We start from the raw sequence: 27,032 nt of genomic DNA on the forward strand, positions 1-27,032 counted from the left end.
AGTAGCCTGGCAGGCTATGTCCAAAGGTGTCAATGCTACGCTCAGCCAACGGTCTCCTAGCTGAGCCCCGGATTAAGGCAAGATGTGTCATCAAAGTTGTTTTGCATACTACAGGTGTTGCTGGAGCTTTGACCTCTGTAGCTTCTTATTTTAACAGATGAGTGGTATAATGATTTACATCTGTAAGCAGATTTCCCAAAATGTTGAACTATTGCTCAAATAAAAATAAACAGTTCTTAAAGCAGGCTTTAATCATTGAATATTATGAAAGCTTGCGTTTGTGAGACTCAATTCCACTAGGCTTGTGTTGTTTTGTTTAATCCACAGACCTCATTGATCAGATGTCACTGGAACTACTTCCTACCAAAAAAATAGTTCCACTCAAATCTGTCCAGTGATTTCATTGTGCCTGAGCAAATCTAGCTGTTGATTTATTTGTCATTTTTCAGTGCAAAGCTCGCCACAAACACTATCCCATCCACCTCTGCTCTGAGGTGGTGGCAGACGTTTCAGAGGAACAGACCTGAAGATCTCTGTCTGTAAATCAAAAACAGTCTCCATGGCTACACACACCTCTACAGATGAGTGAGGAAAATAGGATGTATAACTTGGGTGAGCTAACCCTTCAAAGATCATTTTAACAGGCATGCCGTGCTAACACTTTTTGTGTAGAGCAAAGGACCTGACTGATCTTAGTTTCTTCTTGGCTTAGAAGGAAACGTCTCCATATCTGGATCCTTTGCACTCTTCTTAAATACTGAAAAGAGAAATTTGAAATATTTGGATTAATTCTAAGAACTGTCAGGTATGTTGGATGATGGACATTTTTTTCTCTGAGACAACAATCACAGAAGTTAGTTCAATACATGTTTAAGCTAAGAGGATAATAGTGCATGGTCGTATTGTGGGTCCTACCTGCCCAGAGTGCCTCCAGCCTGGGTGTAGTATTTGTTGTAGTCCAGTCGCAGTAACAGTTGAGCCAGATCAGAGTTTATCTGGTGGTTCCTCACACTCGAGAGGATTTTAAACAGCAACGAGGACTGCCGTCTAAAGCCCTGAAATTAGAATGTGTCTGTTACAACACATACCTTTAGATGTTCCAACATTAGACAAATAAGGAGATCCATGGGACTCTACCTTGACCAGGATATCCAGCTGAGCAGTTCCCCTCTCGTCCAGTGACATCACACTCTGACTGACCAGTGAGCAGAAGGTTTGACACAGCTCCAGGATCTCATTCAGACAGTGGAATACCTGAGGAAAGAAGCATTTATTAGGACTTCCTTAAGACTCTGAAAAGTGGATACAGTTAATGTTCAATGTCCGGTTTCAACGTAATTTGGCTCAGTGATTGGTACCGGCTTCAGGAGGATGAAGGACTGGGCGAGCAGGTTGCTGAGGAAGTGGTCGTGGGCCAGTCGGATGCTCTCAAAGTCTCTAGTGGAGTTGATCTGCTGAAGCAGCTGAGAGAACTGAGACTCCAGCACGTCCACCTGGTGTCAACCAACCAGAGAAGTAATGCAATGCTCCAATCATACAGGTTTACATGCTACACTTTGCGTGCGAATGAAAATCATGTCTGGGGTAGGACTGCACGATTCGGGGGAAAATATGAATCACAATTCTCTGCCACAATTGTTTTTGACCATGACAAAACAAAACAAATTGGCAGTACCAAATAGATTTTTTGGCACCTATAGCACATTGCTCATCCCCTACAGGCCTGTAGACATAAGAGGCTTAAATAAAGAGAAGGGAGAGCATGGCAGCCCTGGGCAGGGTTTAAATCCTATTTTATACAGTCTGTTTAAAACTCACAGAAGAAATTAGTTGCATTTGTGATGCAGTTGGCTCATAAAAATGAAATGTATTCAAACTTTAAATTGTGAACAGGGTGAATAGAGATTGCGATTTAATAACACTTAATCGTGCAGGCCTCGTCTGGGCCAGGTGCACCAAACTATAAAGTTACACCAGGACTTTTTTTATAAATCTCAAAAATGTTGCTACCAGTATTAGTTGTAAAATCTGGACCTTAAGTCAATGAAAAGTACAAAGAAGCACAGATGACATGATGACTGATCAAGTTCTCCAATAAGAGCAGTCGTGTTTATAGCATCAATGGTGTCAATGTAGCATCACATGTACATATGAATCATCAAACTTAAGAAAAAGTAATCAATGAGTGTACAGTTACTTTTATTGAAATACAGTTATAAAGTACTTAAAGGAATCCTATGAGAAGAAACCCTAACAGAAAAAAAAAACTAATAAGGAAAACGCATCTTTGAAAAGCATATTAGAGTAAATATATGTTTTAAACAGCAGAATTGGTTACCAACCAAAACAATGTTTCACTTTCATTATTTGATTCTGTAACTCATTTTATTTTCCCAAATAATCACACCATGATTGCTCAATTTGTAGAAAACAAACCAAAATTTAAAAGTTTTATTATAAGATATCTTTATTGCTATTATCTTTTAGTATTTTTACATAACAGGTTAATTTCTTTAAACAAAACAAGTTTGCAGATGTGTCACTTGTCGCTACACTTATATACACTTATATATACACTTATTGCTATAGTGCGTCGTTTATTTTGCCCCCATAAGGAATTGGGGAATTTAACAAACTTCCAACAATATCAAAAAGTTACGCACTAAAGCTTTACTTAGTTATTAGACGGTATATTATAACAATCTTGATCTTGTAGCAGATCATCCACATGAATAGGAGTCTGGGAATGTACGTTTAAACTGTGCTTAAGTTTTGTTAAACTAATTTAAATAATTAAGCGATTTATCTTAAAATTCGGTCGAGGATTTCTTGTGACGACCATGGTTTGTAGTTTGTGCAAGATCTCTTACCGCGTTATCTGTTTTGATAAAGAGTGGTTTGGATATGGTAAAGGTGCATGAATACATAATGTTCATACATCTGACTCATGGTGCCTCCTTCACTGAATTATTACCTGTAAGTAGTACTGCAGGTTGTCGATCAGGAAGGCCATGTGGTTGCGTAGTCGCCACTTAACGGCGTCTGTCTGGCTGGACTTGAGGTGCTTCCTCTGCATCTGTAGAGCCCAGCAGTGCTGCAGCTGCGACTGCACCCGCCGCACACTCAGCAGGTACCTGAACACAACGTTGTACCTGACCACAGAGGGGAGAGGACGCTCAGCAGCTGTACTCAAGGTAAACAGGTAGTTCAACTAGAAAATGCATTTCCTGCCTTAAATGCTTGTGAATGCTGAAAAGCTAAACTGGATTGCTGGGATAATTGCGTAAGAAGGTGAAGTACAGAGAATCGTTGGAAAGGTTTGAATGGTTTTAATTAGTATAAATTGTATTGAAATGTTCAATGATTCAAAAGTCATGTTAAAGTTATCGTATATTAAAAAGTGACTAAAAAAAGTCATAAAATGGTAAAACAAAAACAAATCATAGTATGTCAAAACAAGTCACAATGTAGTACGTCGAAAAATACATAAAAAGACATAGTTGAGTATGTCCCAAAAAAAGTGATAGTATGTCAAAGAAGGTCTGGAAGATGTAAGATGCAAACTCCACAAAAAAGGGTCTAATTACTGGTGCTAGTTGGAGCATTGCTGGCAACTGAGCCACCAAATAAAGTGTGTTGAAAACACTCATGGTATAGTAAGTCAAAGAAAGACAATAAAAAGTCATAGTATAGAATGTTGACAAAAAGTGAGAAAATTCATTACATAGACTGTAAAAAAAAATAAAATAATAATAATAAAAGTATAATATGTTGAATAAAGTGATGAAAAAGTCACGGTATAGTATGTCAAAAAAGGTCATAAAAAGGTCAGTATAGTATATCTAAAAAATCATGTGAAAAAAATGTGAAACACATCACAAAAAGTCATAGTATAGTATGTCAAAAAAAAGGTCATAATATTAGTATGACAAAAAAGTCATAGTACAGTATATTAAAAAAAAGTCGTAGTATAAAATGTCAAATAAAGAGTATAATAATATATAATAATTAAATATATATAAAATATAAATAAAATATAATATACTATAAAAAGTCATAGTATAGTGTGTCGAAAAAAGTTATAGTAAGTCAAAGATAGTCTGGAATAACATGAACTCCACAAAAAAGGGCCAGCCTGGACTGGGAATCTAACGGAATTAGCATTCACACAATAATAGGGAGCCAAATGAGTACGCACTTCTCCAAGATGGCGGGAGTGAAGAGGATGTGCAGCGGCCACTGGACCTTGTAGGTGAGACCGAGAGCTGCCCAACCTGAGGGAGGGACCTCACGAGGGGACGTGTCTTGTGGAGGAGTGGCTCCATCTCTGGCACCTGTCGCCTCTAAAAAAAACAAAAAAACAGCCAGGCTCAATAACCATTAAAGACAGGGTTGATTATGTTGAAGAGCGAGCAAGATTTAAAGGTAGCATCTCCTCTGTGCTCGTCTAAGCCCTCCCCCTGCTTCAGAGCAGAGCGAAGAATGGACCGCAATTTATGTCTCATTCAACATTAAGCAAACACTGAGTATTATCATACCGAATGCCTAAAACAAACATGACACATGACAACGCGCATTGAGCTAAGGCTCGCACACAGACGGGGTAAATTAAGCGCAGCAGGGCAAGGAGGCATTTCATTGGTTCTTTCCAAGCGGACCGTGAGGCAGTGATTGGTTGCCGATTTTACACGATATAGATGACAGATATTTTTGCTGCTTTTTAGAGGCCATACTTTTTTTTTTTTGCTGTCAAGATGTTAAGACCACTTCAAACAATAAATAAAAAGAGTATATTGGACATAGTTACCAACCGTGCCTTTAACTGCATTCAATTACAGAGATAAAGAGAATGAGCAATCTGGATGATCACTGTGTCCAGTGTGTGTGTGTGAGGAAGGCTGAAGGCTTGGTGAACCATCTAAAGCCTTTGTTTTAATATAAATTGATTTCAGTTGAGAACATAAGCTCCAACGTAGTGTTTGACATGTTAGAAATAGGGCTGAAAATAATTATATAATGTCTTTCAAATGAGTAAGCGCTAAATCTTTTCATTTTGTAACTGTTTTATCATGAAACCACTGGATGGCGATAAACAACTAAAAAACAACAGCATCCTCTTAAAATAAATAGGTTTCTATTTGTATTCATTTCTGTGAACACATCACACAGGTGTTTTTTTTCTTGCATTATCCTACACCGATTTCTCTAGTAAGCCTTAGTCAGCAGCACACCTTTGTCTTTGCCCTGGTAGTCTACAGTGAGGTGCAGCAAAGGCAGGAGGTTGTCGTCGTCCAGGAGCACCTTATGAGCCGCCTGCTGAAAGGCCACATTCACATCTGTGGAACAGAAAACACATAACAATAAAATACATAAAGTTCTGTCACCAGAAATAGTTACCAAGTCCTGACTGTACATGCATTTCATGAAATAAAAACTGCTGTGCGAGACGACTGCAGCCTTGATGCAGGCTGGTGCTGTACATTAACACTCAAGCCCAATCTGGCCCTCCGCTTCGCCTCGAGTGCTTGTTCACATGTAGGTTTCTCGACATTAGGAGGCCGGTTGTTACCGGTGGGGACATTGGAGCAGCAACAACTACACAAGCATTCAGTGCAATTTAACTACTGAGCAATGAAGGAAAAGTACTACACAAACTACAGATCTTAAGGCAGGTTTGACTTTTCAAATGTACCGTGCTCAGTGACGGCTGTTGGAGGTGTCTTCAGCATCTGCTGCGCGAGGTCAATAAAAACTTGGTAGAGCTCGCCACGACCCAGCAAGTAGAAGTCCTTAATAATCTGGAAGAAAATAGAAACGTCAACACTGTTGATTTCGCACAGATTTATGACCCAGAAGCGAGTGAGATTAATCCAAACCTTGAGCTGTTCGAGCAGGTCTGACTCCTCCACCATTAACGTCCAAAGATGCTGCAAGTCAGTCAGAAGGTATTTAATGTTGTCACCTTGAGCGCGTGGTAGCTTACATGAAATAATGCAGAACTTCATGAGCTCACCTCTGCCACGGTGCTCCTGATGCGATCAATCAAATTTTCAAAATCCACCAGGCTGAAAAGAGGCTGTTGTTTGAGTCTGTGCAGCTCGGCAGCAAACATGTCCTCCTGGTGCTTCAGTATGGAGCCTAAAATAACAAACACATAATGCGTTGTTTAATCAAAGTCAGGGCTTCTTAAAGTCCGGACCAAGGTCTGCAGTCCGCCTGAACGGAAAGTCAATCAGGACCTAGCCCAGCAATATGTTATACAGTGCAACATTTTCTATTTTGAAATTAATGTTCTATAGATCAATACATTGTTGAATATGCTGTAGTGGTGTGACGGACGGATTTGGGAGAGGAGAGGGAACGGGGGCGGGTTTTATTTTGTGTGTGTAAAATTTTCCACTACCTGTCTCAGCACAAAAGACCTTTGAGTGATTTAAAAACCCTGCTCTAAATGAAATAAACAAGATTCACTTTGCACGATAGATTACCAGCTCTAGATGGGCTGTGGTTGTGGTTTTCAAACATCTGGACAGACTCTCCAACAAAGAGGATCTTCTCAGCCACTCTGATGGGAATGTAAGAAGGAAGCATCTCCGTCCGCAGCGAGAACTGCTGCAGAGACGGGGCCAGCATGTTCTCCTCCTCGATCAGCCTCTGCACCACAACACAGAAGCACATTATTAAAAACTCTGTTTAAATATACGTGCTGATCCCTTGGCCTGTGTGTCTGACTGTAGTTCTCACCAGGTCCTGTAGTTCTCTGAGCTGTTTCCCGCTCAAGCCTCCCAGCCCCAGGTCCTCCTCCTCCTCCTCCTGGTTGGCAGCAGCTCCTCCTGCACTGGGCCCCTGCTTCACGAAAAACTCCTCGCTTTGGTCCAGCAGCAACCCGTGTAGCATCCAAGCTGCGAGCTGCTTGTACATCACACCATGGCACACAGCAAGGATCCTGCAGAATGTATATAACAACAACACAAAGACACACAAAAAGATGTCTGTATCTTAGTGTGACATGGTAAATCAGTGAATATGAAAATACAGAGGACTTTATAACATGTATTGTAGTGCATGACAATGCACATTGCAGCTCAAACACCCACAAAACGGTGCAAAGACATGTTTAACAAAAAAGCAGATATCAATCCTACACTGTATTTGAGCTTTGCCCAATTCTACCCCCATAACTGTTTTCTTTATTTGTGACCATAACTAGCCCCAACGGGCACCGTCAGACACCAAGATCCTGGGTCTGTCCTAAAAGGAAGTTTTCCTCACCACCCGAGGTTTCTCTCTAATGGGAAGTTTTTCCTCGCCACTGTTGTACTCCGTGCTTGCTCTTGGGGGAATTACTGGAATTGTTGAGTCTTTGTAAATTATAGAGTGTGGTCTAGACCTACTCTACCTGTAAAGTGTCTCAAGATAACTCTGAATTGATGCTATACATAAAATTGAATTTTATTAACCCTCCAAAATAAGAAAGATGAGGGGTAGCGTTAAAATAACTTATAATAATGGAACAGAGGGCCAGTTATTTTACTTAATCTAGTTTAAAGCTGTGTCATATTTCTTGAACTATTTGTAAGGGTGTTACAGGGTAGCTATCTCAAAATCTCTTTGAAAGGACATGGGGAGAGCTAAACAGTTACTTCTTCAGACAGGTTTTGAGCTGGCACCACACAATCAAAAGAAGATGGGAGTCATTTTAATACACATGCAACATCTAAAGTTAATAAAGTGTCAAATATCCATGAACTACCACAATGCGAGATTTTTACAAAGTGAAAGCACATGCAGTGAAGGAAGGACACACCGACACCTCATGGCACCCTATACCAAAACACCCATTAAAACAGGGTTACTAGGTGTGTCTATATCACTTTAGCATTACAAGGGAGCATGTTGTTTTGTATTAAGGGCATAGCTCACCTCAATGACGTAAACGCCACTTTAAAACTTGCGTTAAGGTCTTTCCCAAGGAGACTTACTTTTCCAAGGCCATGCGTACAGGTGGAAGCCCCCCACAGCTGTGCTTGTACACCGTCTCCAGGATCTGACAGCCATGGATCTAAAGCAGCACGCACCAGACAAGTACACAGCAGTCAGTTCTGTCACCCAGCTGGTAGTTTTCTATTTCATTTTCTTTAAAAAGCACTAGCTTTTATGTCATGTTTTGGTGGTCTCTTTGTTCATTTAGTTTGCATAGAATGTACTTAGAAGGGAGTTTCACCCTAAAACAATACTTGTGTTTGCGAGTTGCTGACCAAGTTGTAGAGCAAGTTTTAGCAAATTAAAATTCAGAGGATGTGACAATATGACATCATTAATTAATCATTAGTAACTAACCCAAGATGGCATCTCATTGCTGCTTTCCAACTCAAGACAAAATTTGTGTTTTCTCACTTTTACTAAGGTTTCCTGCGGTTACAGACATAATTTTTGCTCAATTTATTATTTGGGCTTTCTTGTGAAGTGGAGGCCTGTCGCAGCCCTTTTTGGTTCACCAATTTGTCCCCTTACACACAAGCAAATTTCTTGCAAGAGAAAACTTACTCTGGTAATAAATATGATTTTCATCCTCTAATCATGTGCAACATGGGCGGCACTGTACACCGCCCTGATATGCTGGTGAACTATTGATAAACAATGCTTACCTTCTGTGATTTTATTGACTCTACAACCACCATCACAGAAGGAAACAGCAACTGGAACTTAAAGGAAAAGCACAGTGTTAGACAAACATATGTTTAACTGTAGAAAGACTTCCCACTGTGAGTGTTTTTCTTATTTATTTAGTGGTTAAAATGATCTCTCTAGAGGTTTAATTCATGCTTTACCTGATCGAGCTTGTAATTCACATGAGATATTGTCAGATGTGGATCTCCAAGAAACTAAAACACACACATAAACACACGTTAAAAGAGCACCGTGTCCCATGATGCTTCCTCATTTATTCTCGTTGGCTGTGTCATTATTTTACCTCTTGTTCAAGGTCCAGCAGGGCCTGCCTGTACGGCTGCAGTATAGAGTCCAGCCCAGTGCAGAAAGCCCGTAAGTAAATTCCATGAAGTCCCGTCTGGTTGGGCTGGTTCGTATGATGTTCCTGAAGAAACAATGGTTAAAAAAATCCAGGAAGCATGATTCATCCCTTTTATTAACAGAGAAACCCTATCTTACACAGGGGAAGCTAAAGTACTCTTTAACAACCTAAACGTCTGCATATCTGGCTGTAACAACTCTACAGATGCAGCTTAGTGTCAACAGTAGAGATACAACTAAACAGATTTCTTACATAGACTAAAGTTAGTATTCATATTAAAAGGTGAATCTCTAAATTGCCATTTTAGATTTGAAATTTGTAGATAAAAGCTAAAGATCTAAAATGATGTTATATGGCATCAAGGCACTTTACTCACTTGTTGATGCACATGGCCTGTGTGTTGTTCTATGAACTCTGTAAAGCGCATGTAATCTGAGCCCAGTTTAGAGAGCCGGTTGAGGACACTGGTCTCACTGGGGTGAAGGAAGGGAAGGTCCTGGGACACCTGTGGGTGGGACAAAGTTGCACTTTTCATGTTCAAAAACAAACACTGTCAGGCATCCAATACACAAAGATAATTGTGGTGCACAAAGCAAAACACATGTGTTGCTCTACATATCGACTAGACAAGTTTAACACTGTAGAATGCCAGCGTTACACCACTATTAAAGTGAGGTTTGCCCGTGAATCATTTGGTCTAACAGTTCTGAACTCCAACAGTTCTGTTTGTTGCAAGCAAATTGATCTCTTTTGCGCAATGTTGTAGCCCATCCTTGCATGCTGTCATGGTGGTGTGTCTCTTAAAATCAACAAAGAAACTATAGAACGTTCACTAAACAGTTGCGCTAGTTATTAAGTGATGGTGCTTTAGTAAACAGTGCTGCATGGCAGTACAGTGGTAACACTGTCTGTTGGGGGGGGGTCAAAATGAATCACTGCATCCATCGATGCGGACTTAGACGATTCTACATCAGTGCAGTGACAGACCATAATCGATTATGGTCTACTGATGTTGCTTGTTGATTTTCCGGTCACTGCTTTTTTTGTTTTTTCCTTTAGTCTGCTGTGTTTAAACTTAGCTGTATTCAGGAAGTGACCTTTTAGAGAGCAGATACAATAAAAAGGGGGGTTCATAAACAGCATATCTGACTGCTTGAATGTGTTGATGAAAATCACTTTAAGTGATACATAATGTAAAATGAGTAGGTGACACATTGTGACGCATCGGGATATCAAATTGATTCAAATCCTTGACAGGGTAATCATAATCAAATTGAATCGTGAGACCACACCCCGACTGTCTGTCCCCTCATTGTTGTGTGAAATCTGCATGTTCCACCATGTTCCCTTTCCTCCCACAGTCGCAAAAATGCAGGTTAGGGGAACTGGAGAGTCTACGATGTGCATTTATAACACTTTATCCATTTCAAGGAGAGGGTAATTGTTGAGCAGCAGTTTTGCAGTACGTAGGAAACAATGCAAATAATTAGAATGCTAAATAAAAGATAATCAATAAGGAGCAGAAACCCACATGTAAACATGCTAAAAGTAAACAGTGAGGGTCATGAAATAAAGGTAAGTGGTAAAGTGCAAATCAAAACAGAGCAAAAAAAAGAGAACAACTAAAAAGGAGTGAAGAGTGTTAACTGTCAGTTATTTATACATTATATGTTTGACACTTTTAGAACTCTATTAATATTGTTTGTAACTCGATTCTAGGCTCCAATTTCTACATGTAATGCTATATAACAAAACTTAGTTATTGAATGCATATTTTCACTTTAAATGTTTCTCGATTTCCATATAGTCTTGATTAATATCAATAAGAACACTTGCAGTATTTGAAGAAGATACATGGAGAAGAGTGCCATTTTTAGCCTGGAACTGTTTCTATATTGTAAGTATATTTTTGTAAATATCACTTCTAACGTTAATTTCCGAACCAGCCTCTCCTGTTATACAAGCATAAATGTATAACTACGCTGCCAGCAAGAACAACACTATAATTTCCATATTGTTAAAAAATACCATATTTAAAAAGATGAAAGCAGTGTATTATAGCTAGCTAGCAAGTAGCGTTGCTTCGAGAGCTGCCTGCGGTGATTCAGTTTTACCTGCAAACCTGTTCGTTTATTCCATGTGAAAATCGTCCCAGGGTATCCACTCAACGCTAGCAACAGCTCGTGAATCATGTTAATTCGCCTTTATTTGATTAACGATGAAAATGCAGGTGTGAGCATCTCATTCCTCCACCAAAACAAACTGCCGCCCGAGCTGTCGCAGGTTGGCTACGTCACGACGCAGCCCAGACGTAAGTTACGTTACGTCTTTCTACTCTACTTCTTTAACTGTCTATGTGCTCCCTCCATCTCTTTTCTGTAACTGTCTATGCCCCCTCCATCCGTTACAACCATTCCTTAATTAAATAAAATAAAATAAAATGAAAACTCAAAAAAACTTGATTAGTTTGGAAAGATTTCTTTAAAATCTTGCATAAAGTTATCCAGCAAAAAATAAAAGACATTGCAAGCAAAATTGGGCTTTGTGCCTTTTAAATAGTTCTATTTGCCAGATATGTAAAGAAAAAAATGATCGTAGTTGTAACTTTTGACTGTGTATTATTAATAATATTAACAGTCTATGGTTATAACCAGCCATGGAGAGAGCGTCTGTTGAAACCATAGACTGTTAATATTAATATATAGTGGGGTTGTAAGGTTGTATTTAGAGTCATGGAGAGACGCATGTCTTTCTCTATGACTCAAGTTGTAACCTGTGGTCAGCATTGCGCTTCTGGGAAATGTAGTTCCTTTCCGCAAAAACAGCAACGTAGTCTGTTGGTTTTGCGTCATCACTCGGTCATGTAGCTAGCTAGCAACACCTCGCAACAGAAGGAGCTGGTATGTCGTAGTTAAAATGATTACTCCATACTACCGGTATAAGCTATGTCACGTTATAGCATGTTATGTGCGTTATTATTAAGCTTGATAGCATGTTGTAATTAGCAGCGTGTCTTCTAGTAACTTAACGTTAGCGTTACTCGGCCAGCCGTTTGGCTTAACTTGCCGTTAGTTGCTAAAGTCAGTTTATCAGTGGCACTCTGGAAAACAACTGGTTAGCTTCGTTAGCTTACTAACGTTACCAGACAAGTTAGCAACACAACACCTGTATGCGGTCTAGAAACAATACATAGTAGGTACACCTATTTATAAAGTCTTCTACAAACTTGTTGGCTTCAATTGGAATAGTTAGCCAGCTTCAAGCTAGCTGTGTTAACTTAACCTAGGTGCCACACAAATACATGAGTAAGGGATGGTGTTCTACACGTCTGACATGCAGTGTTTGTTATTGCAGGGATGGCAGAGGAGAGGAGCAGAGAGGACATAGTTGCTGAGTATCTGGGCCAGAACCCACAGCTGGCCCAATGGGTCGACACTTTCAGGAGCTACTGTGAGAGCAACAAACAGTGGGATGCTCGGAGAGAGTTCATCCTGAGAAACATGGAGGCTTTTCCCACGGTGGAGCCAGGAGTCCCCAGCAGCAGTCTGGACAGACTGATCTCTCTCTCCATGGTCTGGGCCAATCATGTTTTTCTCGGCTGCAGGTAAGGCACACTGACCGAGCAGAATGATAAAATCCAGAAAGCAAATATCAAGGCATGCAGATGAGGAGTCCGCTTTTCTTTATTCTCTCCGTACCTCAGCTATCCACAGGCTGTAATGGAGAAGATCAAGGAGATGGGTGAGGGCATAGTTGTCTTAGATGCCCCAGTTCACAAGACAACAAAAGATGGTGTCCTGGCCAGAGGAAAGCGGAATGCCACAGCTGGTAATGCAATACACACTTAATAAAGCTGACTACTGTATTTACTTTCACAGCTTCAATGTGTGATGTGGCTGAAACTGTTTTGATTATCCAAGGACAATTCAGGTGGACACAAGATGAAAATTTGACACTCAATGTTAGCACTACTAGTTCTTAATAATTGTAGCTTGTTGGGAATACACAGTGACTGACACATAAACAGATACAGTGACAGATTGTCTTTAGATGTGTTAATGATATTCTGCTTTCCCATTAACTGTATGTGGGTGGACAAAATATTAAAAGACCCCAGCATCACCACACGCTATGGTCTAAAAAATCACAATAGGGTTGAGCAAACTCTTCTGACAGAGGCACAACAACAAATGAAAGCAGAAATAGTCTTCCACAAAATGTAACGTATAGATGTATAATATTAATTATTAATATTAGTTTTTTCTTTCTTTCATATAGCTCATTCCTAATGATTCATATTGCATATTATGAAGGACAACTTACAGTACATAGTAGTAACATTTCACTTCACACGAGTCTGTTTCCCTATTACATTTTTCTTTTTGCAGAGGTTGATGCTGACAGCTGTGTCAAAAGAGCCAAATGCGGACCTAATGAGCTGGACAGTCGACCTGCGGGGAGGCAGAAATCGGGACCTCTTCCACAGGCTCCAGCAGAGCACCAGCCCTTCTTCAACCGCCTCTACAAGGCGGTGGCCTGGAAGTTAGTGTCGGCAGGGGGCTTCGGTCCAAACTTGGACCATTTTGAAATACTTCGTAGCTGTGCAGAGTCCTGTAAAGAGACCCTGACCTGTGTGTTTGTGCCACTGAAGGACATCGCTGGCCTCCCCGCGGGACGCACACAGAAGGAAGGCCACGTGTGTGAGATTCGCTGTCAGACAGTTTACATGGGGACTGGATATGGGCGTGATGAGTCCGCGGCCAAAGCCATGGCTTCGAAAGAGGCCCTCAAAGTCTTTCAGGGGCGAAAAGTGACAGTAAAGATCTGCAGACGACGGTACAAAGGGAAAGACGTGGAGGATTTGATGCTGTTGGACGAACAGCCTCGGAGTCAGGGCTTTCCTCCCGCGCTCAGCTACCCTTTTCAGGACGAGCAGCCGGAAGATGGTTCTTCATAGAGAAGAGAATTTGGGACGTTTGCCCTGCTGTGATGCCTGTTGGAAACATGGACACATGACATTTACTGATTGGAGCTACTGAAGGAATTTATGACTGCGTCGGGACCAGGCTGTTATGCAGCTGAACATCATAACTAGGCTAATCATTAAGTGGCACAAAGCAAAGCTATCACGATGCGTTTTCCACAATACTTTGGTATTACAATACAGGTGGCACATTGTTAGGCAAATATCTGGAATAAATCAGCTTAAACAAAAAATCCTAATTCTGTATTGGCTACATTTTTAACCCCTTTCAGTTTTACAGTTTTATAAGAAAGCGAACAGTTTAACAAAGTGCATGGAGTTGAAGCATGTGCCACCATTTAAAGTCAAGCAGCCATAAACTGGCAAAAAGCTCAACTTGCGAAAGGGAACAGTTTTAAGGAAGGATAAAATGCTACCTTAGTATTGTAGGATAACATATTGCATTATTTTGATGTAACTATTTGTCCCAACAAAATAGTATTGGCCATTATGTCAGGAGTAGTGTGTATTCCTCCCTTTGTTCATTCCTGTTGTGACAGGTTTTGTTCTTGGGATTTCGCTAGTGGAACTGGGTGCAGTCCAAAACATGGTTATAAACCTGACTTAGTCGCTTTGTGGTTTGTTTAGATTCCAACTGCTTAGTTACGAGCAAAACAACCCCTAACTTTTTACAGTTTTGATTACGCGTCACTTTGCCAGGGTTAGATTTTGGCGGCAGGATGCAAATAAAACCAAAATCGAAGACAGTAACTAACTTTTTTCTAGACATGATGGACTTGTCTTTAGTGTTCATATCAGTTAGGAACACAAAAATAGCATAATATGACTTATAAATCCAGATTTTATTTTGATATTGCTGTTTTTCATCCATAAATGACTGTTAGAAGGCAACATATCTGCATTTCTTTTTCTAATTGTACCTATTCAAATTTTAGGATTCTGGCTGGAACCGGTTGGGATCGCATTCTTATGCAATCCCGATGTTAAATTTTATGGTGAAACCCAAATTGATTCTATTTTCTTTTTCTTTAAAAATGACAACATGCTGAGTGTCTGCAATCAGATAATGCTACACATAATGAACGTTTTAGTTTTTATCACCAGATGTTTAAGGAGAAGTTGAGGTGTACTTTACAGTTTTCTTCCTTCTTAAACACTCGGCCAACTACAGTACCCATTATACTGTACACAGAAATATTAAAGCTTACTGCTTTCATTTTAATTTCTTTATTTAACTTCACGGATAAAAAAACAACAACAACCACACAATGAAATGATGAAAACATAAGACAAATCTCTTTGAACACAGTTTGATGAAGTGCGTTCAGTTCTGATGTGTTTGAGGGCAAAGTGCTGCCGTGGTGTGTGATTTCTTTTTCCATTTTCCGTTGAAGGTGAACAGGGTGGCCTTGAAGTGTGAGTGTCTGTACTGCTCCACGTTACTGTGTGCTTACACCAGTGGTCCTGTTTCTATATATTGTTTAAATAAAGATAATTTAACCAAGTAAAGTGTCTTTACTTTTTTCCTGCAGAAAACAACATTTATATGACATGGTGGTGATTAATGTGTTGCAGCCAATAATACTTTCTATCACCAACTTCATCATCTAACAGGAAGGTTATGACAAATTGAAGAAAATAATAGTATTTGAATGCACAATTTAAATTGTGTCACACACTCCCTCTAATTGGCACTAATTGGCAAGTTCAGACACAACTGAACGGGATGAGCCGGTTCCTCATTAGAGACGGTAAAGTAGATGCTAGAGGTGCCGATCGAATGATTGTAATCTCAGTGTTTCGAGGGACATTCATGCTTGAGCTCCCCCACCCACAGTTGATATTGAGCTATTGTGTATGGTAGCATGATGCCTTCAGCCTCGACGCAGCCCAGCGGACTGGATTCTTCTTCTGTGATTCTATTCACTTCATTAGATAATCTAAACACGAGCACTGATATTATCTACAACGTGCTCGGTGCTTAAAATAAGCTGCCATGGCATGTTGACATGTCACGTTTGTGTATTCAAGAGGCGGTTATGTTTATTTTAACGTCTTGCATAAACTGAAATTTGGGAATTGTACAGAGAACCCACTGGGATTCTTGAGGGAGAGCTTTTTCACTTTGGCACCTTTTAACCTCTGATGAGTCTGCATGCCTTTAAATTGAATAGTTTTCATAGTGTGAGTATGTGGAATAATAATCTTTTGTTTTAGTTTGCTGCTGACTAAATAAGATATGCCTTTATTTTGACAAGCGAAAATTAACAATTTGGATTTGTTAGAACAGTTGTACACACTTTCAACATAGGATTTACACAGAAATGCTCAGCATCTATACACACTAATGGAGGACAGTTAAGAGTTTGATGCCTTGCTTCAGGGCACCTCGGTAGTTCCCTGAAGGTGAACCGGCACACCTTCATATTATTTGTCGATACTGAGAGTGAGGGGGCTGCTCCTTGGAGGAGTGTCCAAGCAGTTGAGGGTTTGGTGTCTTGCTCAAGGTCACCTTGGTAGTGCCATTTCTGAGTCTGTAGCTTTTGAGGAGGAGAAAAGGGGGGGGACAAGGTGGAGACTGGGTTTGTGGCCTAGATCAACTGACACTTTGCTCATTTGAAAGCCATGATGTCTCTCTCTCATGGGGGGACCAAATTCTCTGGGCGGGCAAAGCAGAGAAAGGGGAGGTAACCTTGTCCCTAATGAGGTCATAAGGGGCAAGATTCCAAAATCAGCCCATCTGAGCTTTAATTTTCTCAAAGGCAGAGCAGAATACCCAGGGCTTGGTTTGCACCTATCGCCAATTCTAGCCACTGGGGGGCCATGGGCCGGCTGGGGGAACTCCTGTTGATGTTAGAAAAACCTCATGAAGTGAAAATGTCATGCCATGGAACACAGGTGAGAGAGTTGGTAATCTAAATCACTCGAAAGTCACTCTCCTTCTCTGCCCAACACCTGAGCTGTCCACTCCACACAGGTCCCAATTCAACGGCCCTGCCTGCGCTGTCTATATTTACGCCCCTGTAAGTGTTCAGACATTATCAATCAACTTCACTGCCTCAAGCATTGTTTGGTGTTGATGTATTGAGCGGTTTACAGCCCACAAAGTCAGACTGTATCATTTGTCACCTGCTCTGTATCTCCATCCATCACACTCTCAATCACCGTCTGCCTCTTGCTTTCTTTCTCTCAGTCTTGCTTGTGTTTCTGTCACCATGTCTATCTGTCATTCTTTACTTCTCTGTCTAATTGACATACAGAAACAAACGTTTCTACCGTCGGGCGATCGCTGCAGGTTTGTACTGTCACACCGTTTGCCCTTATCACACATGCAATCTCTATTGGAATTGGAAGTAATTCCCTTGAGGAATCAATGACAAATCCTAACTGTCTGGAGAAAGTATTGCTGTTCAGGAACCAAGATAAACTGTGTTTTTGTCAGCCCAACCACCATGAATGCATCCAACGGTTTGGGAAAGTGTTTCAGACAAAATGGAGAGTTGTCAAGCGGTGCATTCAATCCCTCCGTTGAATTAAAAACGGGCAAAAATGGCCAAATGGAGTCACGTTTTTACCAGAAAAACCTGTCAGTGTACTGTTATTTTTTATTTTTGTATTACTTCACTAGTTAAGTCTTTCTGAAATTCGATGTCAAAAATGTCAATCACAAAAATAACCTGTCAGTGAAATATCAGTGTTTATCCACGACATTTCTCTTCTGGGATTGGTCTGTTGCCGGACGAAATTACACCGTGTGTTCCTGTTTTCGGCCGGAGGTCTGTTACCTTGCACTTTTTTTGTGTTGGAATTTGAAACTCCGGTGGATTAATGAGGACTATGGTTAACTGCTCCTCGGATCTCTGCAGGGTAAATCCAGACAACTAGCTAGCGTAACTTCAATTCCCTTCAATTGTATTTATATAGCGCTAAATCACAACAACAGTTATCTCATTGCGCTTTTCAAAAAAGAGCAGGCCTAGACAGTGCTCTGTGATGTTATTTACAGAAACCCAACAATTTCCACCAAGAGCAGGCACCAGGCGACAGAGGCAAGGAAAAACTCCCTTTCAGAGGCAGAAACCTCAGGACAGAACTATGGCTCAGCGTTGGCGGTCATCTGCCTCGACCGGTTGGGGGTGAGAGAAAGAGCCAGACAGACAGACAGACAGAGAAGAGACAGAGAGAGACAGAGCGAGACATGGAGAATTGTAGCAGAGGAAGCGATAGGAGGAGAGAGGAGAGGGGCGAGAGAGCACAAGACTCCGGGAAAGGGAAGAAGTTGAGTTAGTAACATGCATTAATGGGATGAGGTTGCATACAGATGGAGAGAAGGAGGAAGAGAAAGGTGCTCAATGCATCATGGGAAGTCCCGCATCCAAGAGGAAGTCTTAAACCTTGTCTAAATCTGTCCAATCTGAGTTTTCTGTTGCACGACCAAAACAAGTTCCTTCCAGAGGATATTTTGCAGCGGCACCATTGCGCCGTCCGGAGCTGTGGAGGTAGGTCTGGCAAAGTGAGACTGGTGAAATATTAATGACAGCTTTTCCAGGAAATAATGGAACAAACAGTGAAACGTGCGATAAGTTTGATCATCACAAACTGCAAACTGAAGTCTGCCTTAATGTTGACTTCCTGAATGGTGACCACACACATCCCAGGTGTACACAAAACACACACATCCCAGTTGTACACACACACACTGCCAAGCAAGAAGGGACTACAACATTTTGTACTTGTCTCTTCTGCAATATTGATGACAGCTGACAGGTAGCAGAGCAGACGGGTGGATACGAGATGAGCACAGTGATGTGAAATATGTGTGGCATATGTGACGTTTCTGGGAGGGATTTTTATTTTTGCATGTGTGATATTATTATGTATATGGGATATATGTGTCTATATGTGTTAGTTGTGTCATGGTTGTCTTGCTACTGGATGCTTAAAAGTTACTTTGGGATGGATAAAGTATCTATCTATCTATCTATCTATCCATCTATCTATATATCTATCTCTCTATCTAGCTATCCATCTATCTATATATCCATCTATCTATCTATTTATCTATCTATGGTAGGATGCAAAAACACAGATGGTTTGAAATGTCAATGGAGCACAAAGTCAAGGCAAAAATTATTAAGGAAGTGGGGAAATGAAGGCAATAATTTCAATCAACAAATGTTCAGGTATGATTATAAGTGTTTATTAGTTGAACCCTGAAAGATAGTGTCAGTCCGTGTGTCACAAATGATAATACTCTATGAAGAGAAGTAAAATGCTTAATGTAACACAGGACAGAAGGATACACAGAAGGAATCGATTTTTAGAAGTACTAAGACACACAGTGAAAATACTCCACTACTCAAAGTGAAAGTCCTGCATTGTAAACCTCAAACACGTAAATATTACAGCAAAATAAAGTGAAAACATTGTTTAATAAAATGTTCCCTATCAGTGTTTTCCTCTTCTATCTGATGTTTTCTGGATTAATATTCCTGCTGCATTAATGTGTCTGTTGCATTTCCTCACTATCTGCTAGCTGCCTGTCCCCTGAACACACTGTAAAAAAACATCTTCTCACTATCTGCTAGCTGCCTGTCCCCTGAACACACTGTAAAAAACATCTCCTCACTATCTGCTAGCTACCTGTCCCCTGAACACACTGTAAATAGACACTGTCTCTGTAGACAGCCCAGGATCTACAGACGGCAACAAGAACTAACTGCGCCCAGCTGCACCACGAAGCCAACACACAGTGTACAGCGCTCCAGCCAGTAACTGACAAAAAGGATTTGGGGGTGGGGGGAGTCATTGCGCTGAAACCCAGAAGGGAGGGGGAGGGGACGCGATGAGGAGGAGGGAGGGGCGAGCTAGTCTAAGTTTTGTTTGAAAACACTTTGAACGTCATCAAGAAGTGACGTCACCCAACACTGCTTAGAGCACCTTTAATTTGCAATGCATCATGGTCTATTAGATCATCACAGGTTCGTACTGCTCTGTGAGACCCCTGTACCTCTAAAATGTTTTAAAACCTTTCATGGTGTCAGATGTATTTCCAAGCTGAGCCAAGAGGCTTTGTAAAGACTTTATTTGGATTAGGAATAAGGAGAAGCTTCTCAACACATAAAGCAACACTTCATCATTCAGTTTATCACAAACAATCTACATCAACACATCTGGAGGTACGTGGTTTTCACCGTACAGGAGGGGGTGAAAAACTTTCATCTGAAAAAGTTAAAGCTGTCAGACAAATGTAGGGAAGTGAAAAACACAATGCGTACCTGTGAGACGTAGTGAAGGAGACGTATCAAGTGTTCATAAAATGGAAATACAGTAAAGTACAACCTTAATTAGGTAAGACTAGAACTGTTGGGTCCTTGTAAATTCTGGAGTGTGGTCTAGACCTATTCTATCTGTAAAGTGTCTCGAGATAACTCTTGTTATGAATTGATACTATAAATAAAATTGAATTGAATTGAATTCATTTTGTTTGGTCATAATGACTCCTTTACTAATAAGTAGGCCTACGTGAGTAATTCCACCACTGTGCGTGTGTTCCCTAAATCAGCTAGATTTCAATCATCATTCATGTGATGCATCTTAATCTTCTGTCATGCACATGATGTGGTCAACAGCCTGAGCCCCCCCCCCCCCCCCTCGCCTTCCAGAGGTGTGACGTCACACATCGCAGTCACATCAGTGTCGTTGTTCAAATATTGACTGAGCTCCATAACATCACCTTCAAACAGTATACATGCGCATCAGGGGCCGGAGTGTGTGTGTGTGTGTGTGTGTGTGTGTGTATTTGTGTGTGTGTGTGTGGGGGGGGGGGGGGCGCTTCCTCGAATATTTTCTCAAAAGCCCAGAATCTCTTGGGGTTTTAAAACAACTTTAACTTTAATCTTCTTGCTTTAATTATTCCCCCTCATGCTCTCTGGTTGGATCGGCGAATCAACAGAGTAAAAGTTGCGTCACCGGGGACGCATCGCCGTTCATCTTTCAGTGCTACACACATTTTGCATCCTATTTCTGAATATCTGTATCTTTGTCTCCATGTCCCAACCGGCATCCGGCAGATGGCCGCTCACCAAGAGCCTGGTTCTGGTTCTGGCTCAGGTTTCTGTCCTTTTTGAGGAGGTTTTTCCTCGTCACTGTCGCACCAAATGCGTCTTAGTCAAATCATAATAGAAGTTATGATTTGACTTCTCAATCAAATTGTACTTCTCCGTCAAAACATGACAGAAGTTATCAAATTGAATCCAATTTTGTAAGCTACAACAAATATTTTTGCAAGATTAGTAAAATGTTTTTTATGCCAAATAACTACCCTACCCATGTGACTTATAAATAGTAACGTCAGACCATTTTTACGCCTTTCTTTCTGCAGCGGGAGTTAAATTGAGTCATCCACAACGTTTGCTGTGTTCAGAATGATGAAGAACTAGTAGACACAAAGCAGGATGTTGGCTTTATAGGGGGATGCTTCTACTTCATTGGCAGCTGTCATGTTTTTTCCCCCAAGTGATGTACAGCATTTTAGACATTCCATTATCAAATGGCTTGAAATAATACAGCGCGTCCCCCCTGGACCCCCTCCCTGGTTTGGGCTGAGCCTGATGCACAGACCAGCAACACACTGGTCTGTGGTGTTTCACATTAAAAGAAGATGCGGTCAACACACTGCTTAACAAAACAATAATGCTGTTTATTCATAATAATAAATTCATGATTTGATACACAAACATTCATTTGAAACAAAATAGTTCAAATTCAAAAGACAGGATAGTTTGGATTTGCCCAGATGAAGAATCACTATGTGTTCCCATAATATTGCTGTATTGACTTTACAGTGTGTATGTGGTCCGCAGCTGAGTTTATTGTGCATTGGGGGGTTACATCACAACTATAATCCTGTGGTTTTCCTACGGACATAAAGTGGTTCTGAATATTTAACTTCATGGTTCTTTATGGTATCTTCGTCATCACGGTAACATCCTTGTGGTTTAGTGATATAATATAGCCTACTTTTAAAATATATCCAACTCTTTTTCGTAGGTTTTGGGCAGTCACCCCACCTGCTCCTCAGCTGTATCATAAAAAATATGACAGTAATTACAAAGGAATCGAGTGACAGTTTTCTCTTTGACTCCCCATCTCAACGAGGCTCATAAGCACTTCAGCAGGAAAAAGTTGCAGAAAGCTCCCCGGGGACAGTCGCACATCTTGCCGATCCGGGCGCCTTTCCTCACGGCGCACTGCTCCCCGATGTCACACTGAGGGGAAACCACAAGATCGATTCATTTCTCCCTGCTGCGACATGCATCGATACGATATCAATCAATACAGATGCAGATTAATGAAGATTGTTTTTAAAACATACCGTTGGGACCTGGCCGAATTTCTTTTCCCATAAAGGCAGCCGTTTAGCCTGCAGCTTTTCAAGAACTTCGTGGAGAGCTCCGAGCTGGACACGGATCAAAACAACAGGAATAAAAAAAGGGCTCAATGGATGTGCTTTGTTATTGTAGCAACGGACATACAGATAGAATGAAGTGTCGGACAAGTAGACGATTAACCGAAATGCAAAAGGACTGTACAAATAACATAACACAGCCTACTTTTGTTATACATCCTAATGCCATCTAGTTATAACAGTTGCATATTTTGTTTGAATTAAATGACACAAATGTCAAACATCATTAACTGTACAGGACGCATGTTTTATGAAAGGGGAAATCTTAAATGCATGCTTTTCTGAATTGAGTTTGGTTTATTAAATTGAATGTGGTTAGAAAGTTTCACACTTGATATTCACATGTACTAAAATAATCAACACAACACTCCTGATTTTTCTTTTGATTCGATAAAATAATAAAACTTTTTTTTTGTTGTTGGTTGTTGCAAAAAGATCTAAAGTTGCATCGTGTTTTTTTAATGCATGCGCGCAGCAAAAGTAAAGTAAAGCTTACCAGCTGCTTCTCGCTGGTCAGGTTCGGACCTTTTGGGTAGAAGTCCCGCAGGGCTCTGGGGCTCAGCTCCTCTTCGGACTCGGTGTCCAGATCTTGGGCTCCAGCGGCGCTGGAGAGCAGCAGCAGCGCGCAAAGGAGCGCGACGCTGAGCATCCTGGAGGTGGTCTGCATGGTCCCGATGCGCGGCAGCATGTGATCCTTTTCTCAGTCTCAAATAGTCGCTCCCCCTCGCAACAACACCTTTTTATCTAACTCCTGCCATCTGCTCGCTCCACCTTATCCTTTGATTTTTTTTTTTTTTTTTGTCATGCGTAAAAGCTGCCTTGGGTGAGTTGCTGGGGAAAATATGCCTCAAAAAGTCAACAACAACAACAACAGCAGCAATGACATAAAGTAATGAATTACTCGTCACTTGGATGGAGAATGGAGAGTTTATTTCTATGAAGTTATGTATATTTGTAATGAGTTACATTGTGTGATCATGTTTAGTTTATTGGTATTAACACAACTTGGGAATTATATTTTGGTGACTGCAAAAAGATCGTTGTCGTATATTGTTTAGTCAGAACAAACACTTGATTTGGACAGTTTTATTGGGTTACAGCCTCAAGCAGCCGACTTTAAATAAGAGCAGTGATGTGTTTCAGTCACCCAGCCAGGCTGAAAGCATTGCTTTGTTTAGTATTCCATGTAGATCAGCAGTACCTTGCAATGTAGGACCTTTTTCCATTATAACCTCAAATTGTCATTTGCAGCCTCTCCTGCATTCAAACGTGCATGGTGACTCATACAGTCCTTTTATGCTGCAAATGATCAAGAAAAACCAAACAACGCTGGTGTTCAGCCCTTGTTATTCTGTCAAAGCAGCGACAAGTCCCCCCCCCCACACACACACACACTCACCCACCTATATAAAAAGTCAGCTTCATCCCTTTGAAAGTTGTTTTAGCTTTAAGAATTCACTTTTCATCTTTTGCGCAGGGACCAAATGGACAAACTGTTTGACCACCAGCTGTTATCAAGTTGTGAATGGACTGGAAATGGTGATTGCTTTTGTTTAACTACTGAGTTCATCTCATTCATAACAAACAGGATAAGAAGAATCCCATCGTGTTGCTGTTTCACTTAACTAATGGTACACATAAAGCCGTATGCCCAATGACTCAACAAGTATCAATTGTCGGTACTTGCATGTGTAGCCTACTAAAACTCCAACAGCATCCTAATTAGCCTGTAATTTAAAGGTATAATTACTTTGAACTTCACATCAGAGATAAATGATGCAATGAATGGAAGCAAGCAGAGTTGGGAACACAAACAACCCTGCAAAGCAAACAAGTATAACTTTACACATCTGACAATGAGTAACACTGCAACAGTTTACTGTGAAAAAGAAAAAAAATATGTCTAACCAAATAAACACTTCCACTCTATGTTTATCTCACTTATAATGTACCGAGCAGACACAATTTAATATACTTTCACCCCTTACGCAACCACTTTAACAATGCTGAGGATGCGTTCACACACACATATACATATATATATATATATGTATATAGATTGTGTGCTTCATTCTATGCTTGAGTTATCCCGGCTCACCACATTGATCACAATCAGCGATGTTTTGGGTCCGTCAGCAGAGACGGAGAAGTAGGAGCAGGAAGCTTGGATTGTGTGCTTGAGGCTGCATGACTCATGTTTCTCCCTCCCCATTTTAATGACTGAGACTCCAATTTATTCACAACAACCTGGCTACTTCATTCACAACCACGGCTTCATTGCTTTTTGTAACAGTATCCATGAGAGTTTTGCTCTTCCCTGATCTGATTTGTTGCTCTGTGGGTTTTTTGGTGTAGAGTTTGTTGAGGGCATTAGGTGATTTTGCTCCGAACTGCTCTAAGATTGTGTACTCTCAAGCATGAATAACAACCTTTTAGGAAAAAGGATTATATTTAGACTGGGCTGACTCAAAACTCTAATAAATAGCAACTGAAATGTAGTTTGGTTGTTAGACAAAAATCACAGCAACCTGTTAATTACAAACTGGTGGAGCAAACAGAGCATGTAAAAAAAAAAAGATAGGCTTTTCAAATCTGTTTCTCCAGTTTGAAACTTGGGTGGCCGCACAACAAGCTGTGGCCATTAAGGAATGGATCTTTACTGGTCTCACGATTCAGTTACGATTATCCGGCCAACGATTCAAATCAATTCAATATCCCGATGCATCACGATGCCTGACCTCCTCCATATTATTATATATTGCTAAACATGGTTTTCATCAACACGTTCAAGCAGTTAGATACACTGTACATAACCAGAACCCCCCTTTGGAGTCTGTTAGTCTGAAACAACTACATTAAGTTGAGCATTGAGTAAGAGCATTAAGCTGTTGTGCGGACTTCTTTGAAAGTTAACCTTTTCACTACATGGATGTGCACAACATCGTCTTTTTTGAGTCAATGCAACAAGCTGTAACATTGACTCATGATCACCGTGTGAAGATGTTATGGCGAATGTGTTAGCTGACAGTTCCCTGTTCACACATCGAGCAGACACAGAGAAACATTAGCATACATTTGGAGTGGCGTTTCTCGTGACCTCGTAAAGTCCAATATTTAGGCGACTCTCCTTTTAGCTCGGTTTTGGTCTCTACCAACTAAGATTGTGCTCTTGCTCCACTTTAATCTCAGGCTAGTCTCTAACTTTGTGTGTCTGGTGTTCAATGCAAAGCGGCAGCATTTTCATTTCAGGAAATACCCCCCCAAAGCGTTATGAGGGTAGTGTCTATGATAAAGCGCTATATAAATGTAGTGAATTACTCTACTTCCTTTTCTCCGAGAAATATGAAAGTGGAAATAACACAGAAAACTAGCCATAACGGGGTAGAAAGTATCTAATTTCATATACTACTGTATATGTATCCCTACTGAGCAGGTAGTGCACAGTGGGTTTATCTGAGCCTGATTTGCTGATACCAGCCGTAAGATTAAACCAAACAGCAGAGCTGCAACTGTAAAACCAAAACAACGAGTTGAAAGACGCTAAAATTCTCTGTGGAGCTGAAAGAAACTCCAGCCTTGGGAGATTATTTTCTGTGGGTTCCTCACTATGAGTGACCTCTTTCACATTGTATTTTTTTTTTACCCATTATTAATATTAAATACTCACTAATGCAGCTTAAAAAAAAGAAACTGGAAAAGACAGCTCTCTTTCTTTGGCACTAGTTTACCATGATGTTTTGTTCTTCTATATTTTTTTTTAGCAAAATGGATTTTAGCAAAGCTATTTCACCTTGAAAATCAGTGAGGACAGTTCTCAGAAACGTCCCCAGACACTCTTGATGATGAATAATTGGACACCGCTCACCAAACAAAGGACATTGACTCTAACTGTCTATAGGATAGGATTTAGGATATCCTGAGGAAAGATGACTAATTAAAATATCTTATTAACATTCAGAAAGACAACAAGCACCTTCTATAACACCTTTGCAGACAATTTTCCAGGGCTGAAGCACTCGAGTCTGGATTAAAAGTGTTTTTTCCATGGACTTGGACTTGTCTCGGTCCCTTGCCAAATATGGCTTTTGGTCTCGGACCGAGTCCAGGTGTGTTTATTATGTTTAAAATAATACTGGAGAGAAAATGAAACAATGGCCACCTGCTAACCAATCACACCCTAGAATATCTTTGCACGCCCTGCTTTTGTGTCCCCTGCTAACATTATTGAAAATCATTTTCATTGATTCACACACACTGTAAGAATCAAAGATGTCCACCAATTCTGCAATGATCATATTTGGTTATAGAAATCACCAGGATTAAGTCTTTTTTTCTGTCCTGGACTCAGTTCCTGACTTGGACTCAAACCTTTTTGGACTCGGTGTTGTCCTGGACTCGAACCTTTTTGGACTTGCTCTGGTCTTGGACTCAACTAGTCCTGGTCTTGGACTTGTCTTGAACTCAACAAAGGTGGTCTTGACTACAGCCAGCAGTTTTCTAACAAAGAACTCACAAATTTTCATCTAAACCCAATTTTAGTATTT

At 40.6% G+C, this 27,032-nt stretch overlaps 3 protein-coding genes and 1 long non-coding RNA gene across 8 annotated transcripts; 2 read left to right on the forward strand and 2 right to left on the reverse strand.

Annotated features, from left to right (window-relative positions):
- Positions 1-29: 29 nt before the first annotated feature.
- Positions 30-23,256, reverse strand: LOC117941925 (cocaine- and amphetamine-regulated transcript protein). 2 transcript variants are annotated; one of them, XM_034867172.1, is made up of 5 exons: positions 22,985-23,256; positions 22,396-22,479; positions 22,172-22,288; positions 5,656-5,663; positions 30-40 (listed from the first exon to the last, which is right to left on the reverse strand). In XM_034867172.1, exons 1-3 carry the CDS (start codon positions 23,174-23,176, stop codon positions 22,181-22,183), a joined length of 384 nt encoding a protein of 127 aa, XP_034723063.1. In that variant the 5' UTR covers positions 23,177-23,256; the 3' UTR covers positions 30-40; positions 5,656-5,663; positions 22,172-22,180. The 2 variants fall into 2 exon arrangements, with proteins under 2 accessions (XP_034723063.1, XP_034723052.1); XM_034867161.1 differs by lacking the exons at positions 30-40; positions 5,656-5,663 and having other exon boundaries at positions 21,697-22,288.
- tubgcp4 (tubulin, gamma complex associated protein 4) lies at positions 491-11,336 on the reverse strand. Its single transcript, XM_034861605.1, has 18 exons — positions 11,149-11,336; positions 9,411-9,539; positions 8,975-9,097; positions 8,832-8,885; positions 8,649-8,705; positions 7,983-8,062; positions 6,745-6,946; positions 6,489-6,654; positions 6,014-6,138; positions 5,877-5,927; positions 5,693-5,798; positions 5,232-5,336; positions 4,199-4,343; positions 2,975-3,152; positions 1,359-1,493; positions 1,138-1,254; positions 916-1,055; positions 491-757 (listed from the first exon to the last, which is right to left on the reverse strand). Exons 1-18 carry the CDS (start codon positions 11,224-11,226, stop codon positions 751-753), a joined length of 1,998 nt encoding a protein of 665 aa, XP_034717496.1. The 5' UTR covers positions 11,227-11,336; the 3' UTR covers positions 491-750.
- On the forward strand, positions 11,821-15,520 carry cdkn2aip (CDKN2A interacting protein). 4 transcript variants are annotated; one of them, XM_034866575.1, is made up of 4 exons: positions 11,821-11,934; positions 12,389-12,638; positions 12,738-12,862; positions 13,423-15,520. In XM_034866575.1, the coding sequence occupies exons 2-4, from the start codon at positions 12,391-12,393 to the stop codon at positions 13,989-13,991; spliced, it is 942 nt and encodes a 313-aa protein (XP_034722466.1). In that variant the 5' UTR covers positions 11,821-11,934; positions 12,389-12,390; the 3' UTR covers positions 13,992-15,520. The 4 variants fall into 4 exon arrangements, with proteins under 4 accessions (XP_034722466.1, XP_034722490.1, XP_034722485.1 ...); XM_034866599.1 differs by having other exon boundaries at positions 11,899-11,970; XM_034866594.1 differs by lacking the exon at positions 11,821-11,934 and adding an exon at positions 11,977-12,230.
- Positions 19,767-19,966, forward strand: LOC117942067. The gene is made up of 2 exons (XR_004656060.1): positions 19,767-19,822; positions 19,856-19,966. It is a non-coding gene; the product is annotated as an uncharacterized LOC117942067 (long non-coding RNA).
- Positions 23,257-27,032: the final 3,776 nt, after the last annotated feature.

The sequence above is a fragment of the Etheostoma cragini genome, chromosome 1 (genome assembly GCF_013103735.1).
Source record: "Etheostoma cragini isolate CJK2018 chromosome 1, CSU_Ecrag_1.0, whole genome shotgun sequence".
In the NCBI taxonomy this organism is placed as follows: domain Eukaryota; kingdom Metazoa; phylum Chordata; class Actinopteri; order Perciformes; family Percidae; genus Etheostoma; species Etheostoma cragini.

Excerpts from the sequence above, each read along its gene's own strand:
- tubgcp4 (XM_034861605.1), bottom strand. The coding sequence starts at position 11,226 with ATGATTCACGAGCTGTTGCTAGCGTTGAGTGGATACCCTGGGACGATT. Across the intron at positions 9,098-9,410 it reads CAGGCCATGTGCATCAACAA|GAACATCATACGAACCAGCC; the intron begins GTGAGTAAAGTG and ends TTGTTTCTTCAG. Across the intron at positions 5,337-5,692 it reads AACAGCCGTCACTGAGCACG|ATGTGAATGTGGCCTTTCAG; the intron begins GTACATTTGAAA and ends TCTGTTCCACAG.
- cdkn2aip (XM_034866575.1), top strand. The coding sequence starts at position 12,391 with ATGGCAGAGGAGAGGAGCAGAGAGGACATAGTTGCTGAGTATCTGGGC. Across the intron at positions 12,639-12,737 it reads CATGTTTTTCTCGGCTGCAG|CTATCCACAGGCTGTAATGG; the intron begins GTAAGGCACACT and ends TCCGTACCTCAG. Across the intron at positions 12,863-13,422 it reads AAAGCGGAATGCCACAGCTG|AGGTTGATGCTGACAGCTGT; the intron begins GTAATGCAATAC and ends TTCTTTTTGCAG.
- LOC117941925 (XM_034867172.1), bottom strand. The coding sequence starts at position 23,176 with ATGCTGCCGCGCATCGGGACCATGCAGACCACCTCCAGGATGCTCAGC. Across the intron at positions 22,480-22,984 it reads TGACCAGCGAGAAGCAGCTG|CTCGGAGCTCTCCACGAAGT; the intron begins GTAAGCTTTACT and ends ATCCGTGTCCAG. Across the intron at positions 22,289-22,395 it reads AATTCGGCCAGGTCCCAACG|TGTGACATCGGGGAGCAGTG; the intron begins GTATGTTTTAAA and ends GTTTCCCCTCAG.